This window comes from Pipistrellus hanaki, assembly GCF_964339955.1.
Source record: "Pipistrellus hanaki genome assembly, chromosome: 11".
Lineage (NCBI taxonomy): Eukaryota > Metazoa > Chordata > Mammalia > Chiroptera > Vespertilionidae > Pipistrellus > Pipistrellus hanaki.
In genome coordinates this window covers 22668559-22682301 of record NC_140513.1, presented here as the reverse complement: position 1 = coordinate 22682301, position 13743 = coordinate 22668559, and the positions used below count along the sequence as shown (strand labels likewise).

General features: G+C 42.1%; 1 protein-coding gene across 3 annotated transcripts in view; it reads left to right on the top strand.

Annotated features, from left to right (window-relative positions):
* Positions 1-13743, top strand: part of NR4A3 (nuclear receptor subfamily 4 group A member 3) — a 36259-nt gene that overhangs the window by 8196 nt on the left and 14320 nt on the right. For all 3 annotated transcript variants that reach the window (XM_084898572.1, XM_084898571.1, XM_084898570.1), the window contains 2 exons: positions 3414-3543; positions 3996-4168. In XM_084898572.1, the coding sequence (XP_084754698.1) occupies positions 3414-3543; positions 3996-4168 (303 nt within the window). The remainder of the gene's footprint in view (positions 1-3413; positions 3544-3995; positions 4169-13743) is intronic.

The window sequence follows — 13743 nt, the reverse complement described above, 5'->3', positions numbered from 1 at the left end:
AAGGTGGATCTTAAATACCCATGTTTCATAAGTGAGGCCATGGAGGCTTGGAAGGGTTCTTCAGTGGCCCAGGACACACACTCAGAGAGGGAGAGGGATATGGGATGACAGCGCATGCTTGCATGGCCCCAAAGTGCACGTGGTCTCACACCTCTGCGGCTGTAGAACAGGCCCCTGCCTAGATGCAGTTTGTGACAGTTCCCTTTGAAGAAGATAGAAGCTGGGGTTTCACCAATTCACTCTACCTCTGGGCCACACGCACTGCCAGGTGTGGAAGTTGTTCATGACCTCATAGACCCAGAGGAGACTTTTGCAGTGGGAGGGTCTCCAGCCTCCACCTATGTTACCCATGAGGAAGCTGAAGCCCAGGGAAGTGAAGCTCTGGGCAGCCTGTAAACAGCCTAGCATTGCTCCGTACACAGTGATTTATCAGCACGTGGTGACTCTTGAGTTCCGTGCTCTTTATAACAGGCAGGGAAAGAGGCCTTGTCCTCTTGCTACTCTGCTTTTGCTATTGACTCCCTGGTTTCTTCAGACACTTAATTCTGTGCCACTTTCCCCAATCCCCACACCCCTGGCCATCATCTCAGGCATTTGCAAAACCACAAAGGCTCTCCCGCAGTCATCACTCCCTAGCCTACACGCTGGGCGGGGTGGAGGGAAAGGGGAAGCTGGATGCTGATTGGGTAATAGGATTTAGGAGGCCAACAGGATGTATCTGGGAGCAGGCTGGACTTGGAGAACCCTTAAATAGGAGGCCTTGATCTGTCCCCTTCCATTTGTATGACACTGGGCATGATACTTCTTTGTAGGCCTCAGTTTCCCTAACAGGTGAGTTAAGTTCAGAGAAGGGCTGTGAGAATTAAACAGGATAAAACAATTATGAAGGCATTTTATAACCTTTAAAGGACCGTAAAAAAACAATAGTTTATTGTAAGTCAAAACTACAAAGTATTTGTAAAAATTCACGTGTGTGTGTGTGTGTGTGTGTGTGTATTGGTTATCATACCCACAAGCAACAGTTACTTTCAATCTGGGAGTGGAAATCATGTGATTAATTGCATTCTGCAGGAAAGTGAGAAAATGGAAAGACTTTGCAACCATGCAGGAGACATGTATAGGTCCATGATATGTTAAATGTAGAGCCCTCAGGTTAGCCATTTTTAAAAAAATATACTTTATTGATTTTATACAGAGAGGAAGGGAGAGAGATGAGAGTTAGAAACATCGATGAGAGAGAGTCATCGATCAGCTGCCTCTTGCACACCCCCTACTGGGGATGTGCCCACAACCAAGGTACATGCCCTTGACCGGAATCGAACCCAGGACCTTTCAGTCCCCAAGCCGACGCTCTATTCATTGAGCCAAACCGGTTTCGGCAGGTTAGCCATTTTTTTAGTCTTCACTACTCAAGCTTTATCAGGGCTACTTTCAAGGAACTGCATTCCTTTCACAAATTGGTTTTTATATCATTTCAGTGGAAATGCTGAAGGGCAGTGAAAAAAGATAGGCAAAAGGAGGAAAAGGAAGAAAAACAATTAAGAGAAGTGCACGTAATTTCACATACAACCATCCCTGAATAATTGCGAGTTGACCAAAATACAGGAGTGGCAATACATTCCTAGTCCAGAAATGTCAATTAAGTGTTCCCCAACAGGGTTCCTTTTCTGTAGCAATCCCTTGAAAACAAATCTATATTTGAAAGGGCGGGGGGTAGGATGGGAGAGAACCATCCCACAGATCTGTTAATTAAGGGAATGGGAGCAGGCTTCACCCAGTGGCTTTCTACCATTAAATTGAATTCTTTAAAAATGTGACATAAAATGCAGTTAATGATGGAATTCAGTGATTGAACTGTAACGATCTCTCCTTGTCCTTAAACTGTGCAGGCACACACGACTGTGGGAAAGGTTTCAGGTTATTGGAAAAATGTATACCTGAAGCAAAATGCTGCCAAGCACTCAAATTGGCATATAACCTTGAGGACAAATGGCAAGAAATAGAGTTTTAGAAATTACTGCATGTTCGATGAAGAGAACTTCAATCAGAAAACACAAGTTTCCTACCCCTAAAGAGGGCTGAGAATTTAAATGCTGGAAACTCAGAAGCGTGTTTGTGTTTTGGAATTTTGCATTTTAAACTAAAATCACCTACAAAGGCAGGGAAAATGTATCTGGCTTTGTTAGATTTTTTTTTTTATTAAGTTTCATATAAGCAAAAATGATCTCCTAAAGTGAAATTAAAAGATGGAGAGGGTGAAAACTGATAAACGAGGGCTGAGAATTGCTGAAAGTAAAGATTGAAAATAAGCCTAGAATTTTGGGCAAAGAAATAGATTACCAATCCCAAATTACCCAGATTTCTTTTCTTTTTTTAGGCTTATCAAATAAATTTCAACTTTCTGCTCTATTTGGAATTGTATAGATTCAGGTAATTTCTGAATGATTTTACCCTAAGTGGTAAATACACACATCCAGTTACACACGTTTTTTGTGGGGTTTTTAAATCAAGTCTCCCTTATATTTAGAGCATAAAATTATGCTCAGTTATTTCTCCATGTGCCATTCTAAAATTACATCTGAAGAATAAAACATTATTTTATATCCAAGTCCAAGTTTTATGAAGTATGTTTTACAATATGGCTATTTTGATGTCTATGTCAATAGTCATTTATGAAATAACCAATCAATGGGAATTTTAATTGAAAATATATGGCTCTCATAGTCCTTTCTTTCTCTCATTTCTTTTTGTTTTGGTTTTTCTTTTTTCCTTTCTTGGATGTGATAGTGGTTTTTAGTGTCCAATTTTAGGATTTTGGTTTTAAGTATCATGGCCATTTACCCTTGTAAATATAAACTACAAAGGCTGAGTAAGGGATTTGGGGGCACTTAAACATTATTTCCTATATATTGGAAATAGGTAAATCCTGATTTTTGCTTTTTTTATGAGTTCATCTCTATTGGGAAACAAAGCTAGTTACTATAATATTTGACTTACAAAAGTGATAGCCAACAAAGTACATCCCAGATAATTTTGATTTTATTTTAATAAGGTCAGCAATAATCAGGGGAGTGGAACAAGTAGAAAATTGTTCCCAGAGGGATATTAAAAGTGGAGATAATCTAATCCTCCAAGGTATGATATGTTGACCTGGTAATTTCAGATATGATTTTATCATTCAGACTTGGATGTCTCCTGAGACTTGCTTCAGGACAATCTGAGATGATTTTCATTGTCAGCAGCTAACACTAATAAAATTGTTTTTCCTGCAGGCTAGCGTGTTAGGAAATTAAATTTATCTAATTATATGAATTGCACTGTCGCTTTTCACGTTGTAATTAAAATACATCTTGTCAGGTTCTACCTCTTTCCAGAAACTATTAGTTGACTATCTCTGTATTGTATTTTCTCAGAGAACGGTGCAGAAAAATGCAAAATATGTTTGCCTGGCAAATAAAAACTGCCCTGTAGACAAGAGACGTCGAAACCGGTGTCAGTACTGTCGTTTTCAGAAGTGTCTCAGCGTCGGAATGGTTAAAGAAGGTATGAACATAATGCTTTTTACCCAACTTATATGGATTCTCAGATATCACTGAAAAAATGCTAATATTTACATTAGAATGGTGAATTTTCCTCGTTTTCCTTTCCTCCCAACATCTTGTTGTTACAGTGTATGTTTACATTTAAAAATAGCTGAGGACTACTTTCTAATTTCTCACAATCAATAGAGAGCTTGTGTACATACATCTTTGTTCTATTTAAGAAGGAGAATTTTAGGACTAATTCATCACCAAATAGAAGTATGGAGTGGCTTTTATGCTGCTTGTTTCAACTCTTATTTTATTCCAAACTTATTGCTGCTTTTAAATGGTTGGTCTCATTAATGATTGCTCGGCTGTAAAGCATTTTAATTCCTTTTTTTGTGTGTGTATGTGATTTATGGCTATGCATGAATATCTTTGAAGACATTCTTTCTCTTTTTCCCTTGCCATCAGTTGTCCGTACAGATAGTCTGAAGGGGAGGAGAGGTCGGCTGCCTTCAAAACCAAAGAGCCCGTTACAGCAGGAACCTTCTCAGCCCTCTCCACCTTCTCCTCCGAGCTGTATGATGAATGCCCTCGTCCGAGCTTTAACAGACTCAACGCCCAGAGAACTTGATTATTCCAGAGTAAGTTTTATAATGTCCTGCTTTTGAATGAATGATCAGGGTCTCGACTCATGATGGTAGTAGTAAGAGTTGATTGATTGACTTTGTGCTTGCCTCTGTGCTCAACAGTTTTCCTACCTTTCCTATATTTCTCACTTCATTTCGCAATTCCAGTGCATCCATCGAATCAAATAATTTTGCCTTATTGGGTCTCTGAATCCCTTAACAAATGGTCTTGACAGGGCTGCATCTGTCATACCCATTGTTGCAGGATTCCTGGTGGTTGTGCCAATGAAAATCTGCACAGGTGAATTACAATTTGCAGATATCTCTCGTGGTTTAGACCAAGTGACTACTAATTTTTCTCATATTGTGATCAAACCTTCTGGGTGAGCTTTAAGTTACCCTTAAGCAGTTTACCCAATTGCATTGGCATTGATTGATCATCTGCTTATTTGAGGGATTAGACCATTGATAGAGAGGAGTGGCTCTGGCCTTGACATTAGGAAGACTGGGATGGAACACCGCCTCTGCTGCCTCTTAGCCGTGTCACCTGGCTTCTGCTTGGGCCGCGCCAGCACAGCCAAGGGTTCCGCGAGCCTGAGCCAGGGCTACGAAAGATGGAGAAATGATAGACAAAGAGAATAAGCTAGGTCTGGGTGGATCTTCTGTGCCTGGCTTAAGGCCACAATACAGATCCAGACTGTAAACTGATGGTTTATTTTATAGTTAGGGGCAAACAAGGTAATTTACAATGTTCTTGTAAGTTTCACTTGTTTGCCCCTCCCACAGCCCACTAGCTACCCAGGAAAGATCTAGGGAGCAGTCTGAGATCAAGCTTAATTATGCTTAGAGGGCTGTGCCCTCCAAGCTGGGATTTGTTTGTGACTTTGCCAGCAGGTCAGTCCGAGGCTTAACCCTATAACCGCTTCCTACACCTGCTCTTGGCTTTTTGATTCCTACAGTAGACATGATTACAATATTTAACCTTAGAGGGATATTTTGATCACCAGCCACACAGGAAAGATGGTTGAGAAAACATTTGAAGACCATAAGTGATCACCAGTATTGTTATTATAGTCAACCAAAACATATCAACATACCTATTTCATATGGGATGTAGTAAAATATCATCAGTTTGAATTCTGAAAATTGCCAGAAATTTAGATAACAAAGAGAAGAACCACGAGAAATGATTTTCTAAGCAAATGTATAAATATGACTCTAAGACAGCTTTTAAAAAGGACTTGGAAAAGCAAACTTCTAGTAACAGAGTCTCACCAAAGATGGAAAGGAAGAAAAAAAATATCACAATTATTGGGCAATTTCTGCATGCTAGACATTGTGGTTTATTGTCTCATTTAACTACTTAAAGAACCATGAACTGTAGGGATAGTTACCCTCACTCTAAGACAGGGGTCTTCAAACTACGGCCCGCGGGCCACATGCGGCCCGCAGAGGAGTCTGATCCGGCCCACCAGGTTTTTTGGGCAGTGAGCGCAGCCGAGGTGTTACAGTAGGAATTAGTAGTTCATATAGTCCGGCCCTCCAGCTCTCTGAGGGACCGTGATCTGGCCCCCACTTTAAAAAGTTTGAGGACCCCTGCTCTAAGATGAGAAAACTGAGAAACACAGATTGCCCACAAATCAAAGAGAGACCAGTCCAGGAATCCCCAGTTGGTTGGTCTGGCTTGGCAGGTCCTACCAGATTTCCCTGCCCAGGTCTAATCAGCATTTCTGGTTGAACAGCTGGGAAAGAGCGTGTGAGTGGGCCCATTGTGTGTTCTCCTTTTAGCTTGCAGTGTTATGATTGGCACACACCTTCCCTCATCCCTACCTTTACTCTGGGCTGGGAAGCCTCCTTTCTGCACTTGATCACAAGACTTCATAGGAGAAGCGTGGCAGATCATTAGCACCAAAGGTTGAAGACTCTTATTCTGATTACAAGTAGCATCTCTTGAAAGTCAAGTCTCAAATAACAGTCCAACATAATAATGCAGTGGTTAAGGGCTTGGGCTTTGGACCCATGCAGGTCCCTAGATTAAAATCCCAACACCATCATTTAGTAGCTGGATGGCCTGAAGCAACTGCTTAAACCTTTTAATGACTCCTCTTCCTCATTGGTGTTATGGAATAGTGATTATAATATCTACTTCCTGGGGTTTGTGAAGATTAAATAAGATGATACTTGTCAAAGCTTTAGCACAGTGCCCTCCCTGCCATTTGTTGAATGTTCTGAGTGTGAACACTTAACCTGTCAGGTGCCATGTAACAATGCCATCAAGATGTTATGATTTCTATGTCACAGATGAGGAGATTAAAACTGAGAAATGCTAAAAGATTAATTTGCCCAAGGTCACAAGGCTAATAATATGCATCAGAAATAGAATTAGAAGCCAAGTGTATTGGACCCCAAAGTCTGTGCTCCCTGGTTTCAGTGAGAGAGGGTGCTGAAAATAGCATTCTGGAATAAAGACCTCCTTCCTAGAGGAGCTTTGATCTCCTCATGCAATTTTTCTGAATTTATGAAGCTATTTCATATTACCCACACTGAGACTGTATAACACAGTCTGTCATTATTCCAGGATATTTGAAATCACTTTTGGTGGTCAATCCAGAGAATTTAGGATCCAAAAGTGATTTTTTTTTCTGGCCCAAAACTATCCAATTATTGGTCTTTGTGGACTATTCAGTTATTCAGTGGCAAACCTTCCCCAGCACTTTGAGTTGTCCCAGCTGGGAACTGTCTCCACACGGAAAAATCAATCCAGCTTGTTTGCTTATCTCTGCACCATTCAGTGTGTTAGACTAGAGTCATCATCTTCATCAACAAACATTTATCCAATTTAATTGTTAGCTTTGTCCAAAATAGCGGATTGACCATGCCAGCGTCTAGGCCATCCTGATACTACCTTTGGGGCCTGGTTCAATTTTGTAAAGCATATTTATTTTAATTGCATTGTTTTGGAGTCAGGTTGAACCTCATAGCTTGGATTCTTCTGCTTTTAAATAGCTTTACAGAATTGTCAAAAATTTGGACCCAAATCAATAAATTAAAAGACTTTTTAAAAAATACAGTGAGCTTTCATCAAAAACTTGGATGAAGGCAGAGAAGGCATGCTGATCACATTTGCAGATGACAGAAAGCTGGGAGGGATCACTAATATGATGGATGTCAGTATCAACATTCAGAGTGATTTCGACAGGTTGGAACACGATGGGCTGAAACCATCACGAAGAAAGTTTTTAACAAAAATAAATGTGAAGCTGAACATTTAGAATTTTAAAGCATGGGAGGGCCCTGGCCCATCAGTAGTTAATGTTAAGAAGATCTTGGGAGTGTATGCACTCACTATGAACCAACAGAGGACAATGTAGTAGAAGAGAGAGATGCTAAATCACCTTGGGCTACCACAGTATGGTACCAGGACCAAGTTGGGGGAAGGTACATGGGCTCTGTCCTGCCAGACCACCCTTCAGGGTTGAGGCTAATTCCAAGCTGGGGTTTAAGAGGGATGTGGACATACTGTGTCTGGAAACGTGTAAGGGATGATTGGATGAAATGACAAAATATGTGCAATTTGTAGGAAGCGAGAAGGTTCGACAGGATTAGGTCACTCTTTTGCTCTGTGGCAAAGAGCACTGTTGCTCTCAAGGACAGAGCTAGAGGGAGAAGGAGGGAGCCCCTTTCAGCTCACTCTGAAAACAAGGGCATGTGACCGTCACACAAGTAACTAAGGAGAGCACGTAACAGGGTTTCTCACCAGCAGAGAAGTTACTTTGGGTTTTATTAAGTTCCTCCAGTTCTAAGATTTTATGATTCTGGGGGTTTACCTTATTGTCCCTAAATGCAAGTGATTATATATACATACACATATAAACTTAAGTGTTGTTAGGTAACTTGTTATTTAACAAGATTGAACTTGCTTTGTTCTCTAAAAAACAATTAACCTACAATGAATGAAGCAAAATTAATGTTTTGAGGGCCTACTACCTAAGTCCCAGCTTCCTGTGATACAATGCATGGGCTTGGTAGTTTTCTTAAGAATGTCCCTCGGGCCTGGTTGGTAGGAGCATTGTCCCATACACCAAAAGGTTGCAGATTCAAGTCCCGGGCAGGGCACATACCTAGGTTGTGGTGTAAGGGAGGCAACTGATGGATGTTTCTCTCTCTGTCTCTCCCTTCCTCTTTCTAAAACATAACCTCGGGTGAGGATTTAAAAGAAAAATGTCATCAGTTGGAACTCATTTTTCATAATACCTTCTCCTTAAAGTTTTATACTTATAATTTTATACAACTGGAGGAGACCTTGAGGTCACATCATCTAATCCAGCCCCCATATTTTTTTTTAAATATATTTTATTGATTTTGTACAGAGAGGAAGGGAGAGAGATAGAGTTTTAGAAACATTGATAAGTGAGAGTCATCGATCAGCTGCCTCTTGCACACCCCCTACTGAGGATGTGCCCACAACCAAGGTACATGCCCTTGACCGGAATCGAACCCAGGACCTTTCAGTCCCCAAGACAACACTCTATCCATTGAGCCAAACTGGTTTCGGCCAGCCCCCATATTTTAAGAGGAGTAAATAAAGGCTTCCAGGCAGTTAAGTGACTTGTCTCAGGTCAGGGGCAGAGCATGGCCTAGATCCAAATCTCACCACTCAAGGTATTTGAATACACGTTTCTGTTTCACCATACTGCCACTTCCACTCAGTGGCAATTTAACTAGGTGTGTGTGTTGTTTTTAAAGAAGCTTTATTTACTTTTTAAAAATCACAATAATAGTACTATATACCCATTCACTTTTTAAAAGGCAAACCATTTCGAAGTGAAAAACGAAAAGTGCCTTTATTTGTGTCTGCCTAATTTCACTCTTTAGCAGTAGCCAGTAACAGCAGTAGTGTGTATTCACAATTTATTACATTTTTAATAAGAATGTGCCTTGTCAGGTTTGAGTCAGAAGGTTGATTTGATGCAAACAATTTATAAAAGCTACCAGCTCCGCTCAGTGAATCAGGCTAATCGAGAAAACAAGGAGATGGTTGCCAGGCAGGTGTGTTCTAACCTCCTTGTACTAGCACTCGCGCCCTGAAGGTTGTCAGTGGGTGGTTTTCCTCATTTGTGGGAAAAGGAGGCGGAGGGGTTGTGTTCCAAGTCACAGAGGGAACGAACGTCTCAGAGCGCTCGCCTTGAGAAGCGTTCCTGGCTCTGGGACCTCCCCGTTTCCTTTGGGCCAAGCTTCTCTCCTTCAAAACCAAGCTCGGATCATTGTATATCAGTGCCGTCAAAACATGTCACATTTGATTTGTTTCTTCTTGAAATGTTGCTATTCTCTTACCCCACAGTTGCTTTTAATTTAGCAATACAAGTATATATATAGATACCGGGCTTGGCTTCAGAGCCTGCATAATTACCAATGAGAAAATAAACTTAACGTCCTCATTAGCTGGTCATTTCAAGTATTTTTTCAGCAAGCCACGATGTTTTCTGGTAATTGGTGTCACTTAGTGTAGCAACAGACGCCAAAACAAGAGATATTGCTCAGATAAAATACCAGGCACCGGCAAATGGCGTTTAAGTATGTTACCAAGATAGCTTGAGAAGCAACATGATTCACACATGTTAGACCTAACCAAGGAAGCAGCCTGAAAACTCTGCGGAGAGAGGCTCCTCAGGAGATCCTCTCAAATTGCCACCAATTCATTAGATGCTCTCAGGCCAGTTCCTGCTCCACTGTGGGCCCGCCTCCTCATCTGAAGGGTGAGGAGATTGGACTAAGTGCTCTCCGTGACCCCTTCCAGCCTTCTCAGTCCCTGATCGGCATCCTTGCTGTCATTCCATTGTGGGTACAGGTCAGCATTTCTCAAAGTGTGGTGTCCCGACAGCCTCTCTCCGAAAGAGCCAGGGGATTTGCTTAAAATGCAGGTTCCTAGGTCACACCCAGGCCTACTGTATCAGCATTGGGGGAGGGGCAAGGCAGGCAGGAATCTATATTTTAAAGTATTTTTTTAAATCTATTTTTTATTGATTTTTTTACAGAGAGGGATAGAGAGTTAGAAACATCGATGAGAGAATCATCGATCAGCTGCCTCTTGCACACCCCCTACCGGGGATGTGCCCGCAACTAACATACATGCCCTTGACCGGAATCAAACCGGGATCTTTCAGTCCGCAGACCGACACTCCATCCACCGAGCCAAACCGATTTCGGCAGGAATCTATATTTTAACAACCTCAGATGATTCATTGGCACGCTAAAATTTGAGAACCACCAATGTAGTTTAATAAGAACAATTTTATCTTGAATCTTCCATTTTCCAGCTTTTCTTGGGCTGAGAAGGAATGAGCAATGGAGATATAAATGTTCAAGAAAGCAATCAATTCATTTAATAGATAGGTATTGAATGGCTTGTGGAGGTCAGGCATGTTCTAGAGCAATGGACCCGTTATTGAATAAGAAACACTCTCCTGGCCAGCATTATTCAGTGGTAAGAGCATCGGCCTGCACACCAGAGGGTCACAGGTTCTATTCCCAGTCAAGGGCACATACCTGGGTTGCAGGTTTGATCCCCACCCCTAGTCCAGGGCGGGAAGAGGCGTGCTAAGCAACCAATCAATGTGTCTCTCAGACATCAATGTTTCTCTTCTCTCTCTCTCTCTCTCTCTCTCTCTCTCTCTCCCTCTCTCTCTCTCTCTCCCTCCCTCCCTCCTTCCTTCCACTCTGAAAAGCAATGGAAAAAATATCCACTCCTCAGGTGTGGATTAAAAAAACAAAACAAAAAAATGCTCCTACCTCCGTGAAGGAAAGAGAAAGTAACCGAATAACTGATGTCATTGGGAGGGGGGCAGTTTGTTTGTTTGTTTGTTTCTGGTTTTGTCTTTAAGGTGAGTTAATTAGATAAGAAAGGAATAAATATGGGGGGAAATATATTCACTGCCAATTTTTAAGTGTAAGAATCTAAGAATATGTATATATAGTTTGGCTTCTAGAGTGATCACATCTAAACTATATAAAGACCCAGGGAAAAGTAACACTGTAAGGGGAGATAAAATGTTCTTAGGATATTTTACATGTTTAGCCTGGACTGATAAGTGAGATAGAGTAAACGCCAGATTCCACATTGCTATGACAGCATCATCTTGCTAATTCTTTTAGGCCTGGTGTTCCCATTCAAATCATTCACTTTAGGCCTAGGCTCTGCCTCACGTCTGACCTGTGTAGCCACATTATTGCCATATAAAATGTGTAGACTCATTTCAGATTAAATAGCTTTCACTGTTGTTTGTAGCTCTAGATTCTCATTCCAGGTACTTCGGTGAAATCACGATTAGACATCAGTAAATGTAATACTGTATCTTTGACTAGTTGTAAAGCCCTATTTAAAAAAATTTTTTTTTATTAATTTCAAAAAAGGAGAGGGAGAGAGAGATTGAAACATCAATGATGAGAGAGAATTATTGATTGGCTGTCTCCTACATGCCCCCCACTGCTGGAGATGGAGCATGCAACCCAGGCATGTGCCCTTGGCAGGAATCAAACCCAGGACACTATCCACTGAGCCAAACTGGCTATGGTGAAAGCCTGATTTTTGATGGGTCAGTTATCCATACAGACGAGAATAAAAAGTTAGGATTCATTTCTAAAGTCTTTCTCGAGGTGGCCTATGTTTGATCAATAAACAAATATTTCTAGACTTCCTTTGGTGAACCCCAAACCTGCTTGGCCCTGAGAGAGTAAAGCAGGGGCGCACACAAGCAGAAATGGGGAGCTGGTTCTTCCAACTCCAGGTCCAGCAGTCCTTGGTGGGGTTTTTATAAAGTGCTAGGTCAGGCAGAGAAAAAAATTTTTTTTTAATGTTTTGTTATGTTTCTTCGTCTTCTATTCAGTAGAAGGGATACTTGGTTTGTCTTTTCCCTCAGCATTGGATGCTGACCCTCCATTCACCCCCAAGTTACTGGTGGCCCAGGAGTCCAGTTTGGCTCCAGAGTACTGGAACGTGGACTAGAATCGTCGCAGGGGAAGCCCAGAGGGCCTGGCTGCAGCCTGGCATGCCCGGCCCGCTGGCTTTTCTCCTTGCTGGGCCTCATCGGGGAAAACGGCACACGCAGCGCAGGCAGGGGCCGCGTTTCCCTGTGTGCAGGATGCGTGAAATGCGAGCCCAGCAGGGGCAGAGGCCTGCGGGGGACCCTGGGCGAAAGCTAAGTGCTCTGGGGGATGGTGAGCAAATATTGGAAGCGCAGAGATTATTGAGTTGTGAGCCATGGTTTCAGGGAAGTCAGTGCAAGAGGGAGCTGTGAGGTCCCATGCCCAGGGAAAAGTTTGCATTCTTTGGTCTTTTTCTCTCCATTTTACTCACTGTTTTAAAACAAAGCAATGCTGAATCGAGGTCAAATTCTAGGCAATGTATATAAGCCTAACCAATGGACACAGACACCAGGGAGAAGACAGCATAAGTGTGTGTGTGTGTGTGTGTGTGTGTGTGTGTGTGTGTGTGTGTGTGTTGCGAGGGAGGGGAACAATGGGAGGATAAGGACACATATGTAATACTTTAATCAATAAAGAAAAAAAAATTTTTAAGTCCAGGCAATAACTTTATACCTGTGCGATTAGCCACATTTAGAATCACTGCATGCAAGAGCCAGCACATGGAACATTCACCAGGACTGCTGATAGTCTGGGCCATAAAACACATCTTAACAATTAAAAAAGATAGAAAAGAAATCAATAACAGAAAAATGGCTGCATGCAAGAGGCAGAAGGAATCTTAGGGATCTGCTAGGGCAGTCACTTCCTACTTCAGAGGCAGAAACAGGCCCAGAGAAGTGAGGTGACTTGTCTAGGGCTGCACAGCAAGTCAGTGCCTGAGCCTGGAGGAGGTCCCCATGATCGCTGCCTCTGCTCCATGTTATCACTCCTTCGAGGGTTTCACATGTAGTGCTGTCAGCTTTCTAACTGTGATCCTGCCCTGCTTTTCATCCTGCCCTTAGAGAGCATGTGGAATTAGATTAATATCAGAGGAGAAAGCAAGCAAGCAAAATAAAATCCCCTTTCCCACTCTCTTTCCCACTCTCCTGCAATTAATACAGAGAGTGTGAATTGAAAGGAGGTGATGGGGAGTATCCAGCACCAGGATCAGGCTGCCATCCTTGACTATCCATAGGAAGGAAGACTGGTTCTCTCTCCCGTGGTTCATTGAACCCATTACAGAAACATCCGGGGCTTCATAGAGTCTGGACAGTAAGGGGGATGATCCAGGGCTCTGAACTGGACCTGATGTTATAGGACAGTGGTCGGCAAACTCATTAGTCAACAGAACCAAATATCAACAGTACAACGATTGAAATTTTTTAAACTTTAACTTCTTCTAACACCACTTCTTCAAAATAGACTCGCTCGGACCATGGTATTTTTTGGAAGAGCCACACTCAAGGAGCCAAAGAGTCGCATATGGCTCACAAGCCACAGTTGGCAGACCATGGTTATAGGATCCTAAATAGTCAGGGCTGAAACGTAGAAACCTTCTCCCATTTTATAAATGTGGAAGCTGAGGGACAGTGAGCGTTTCAAGTATCATCACCGTCATCCGGAGCATC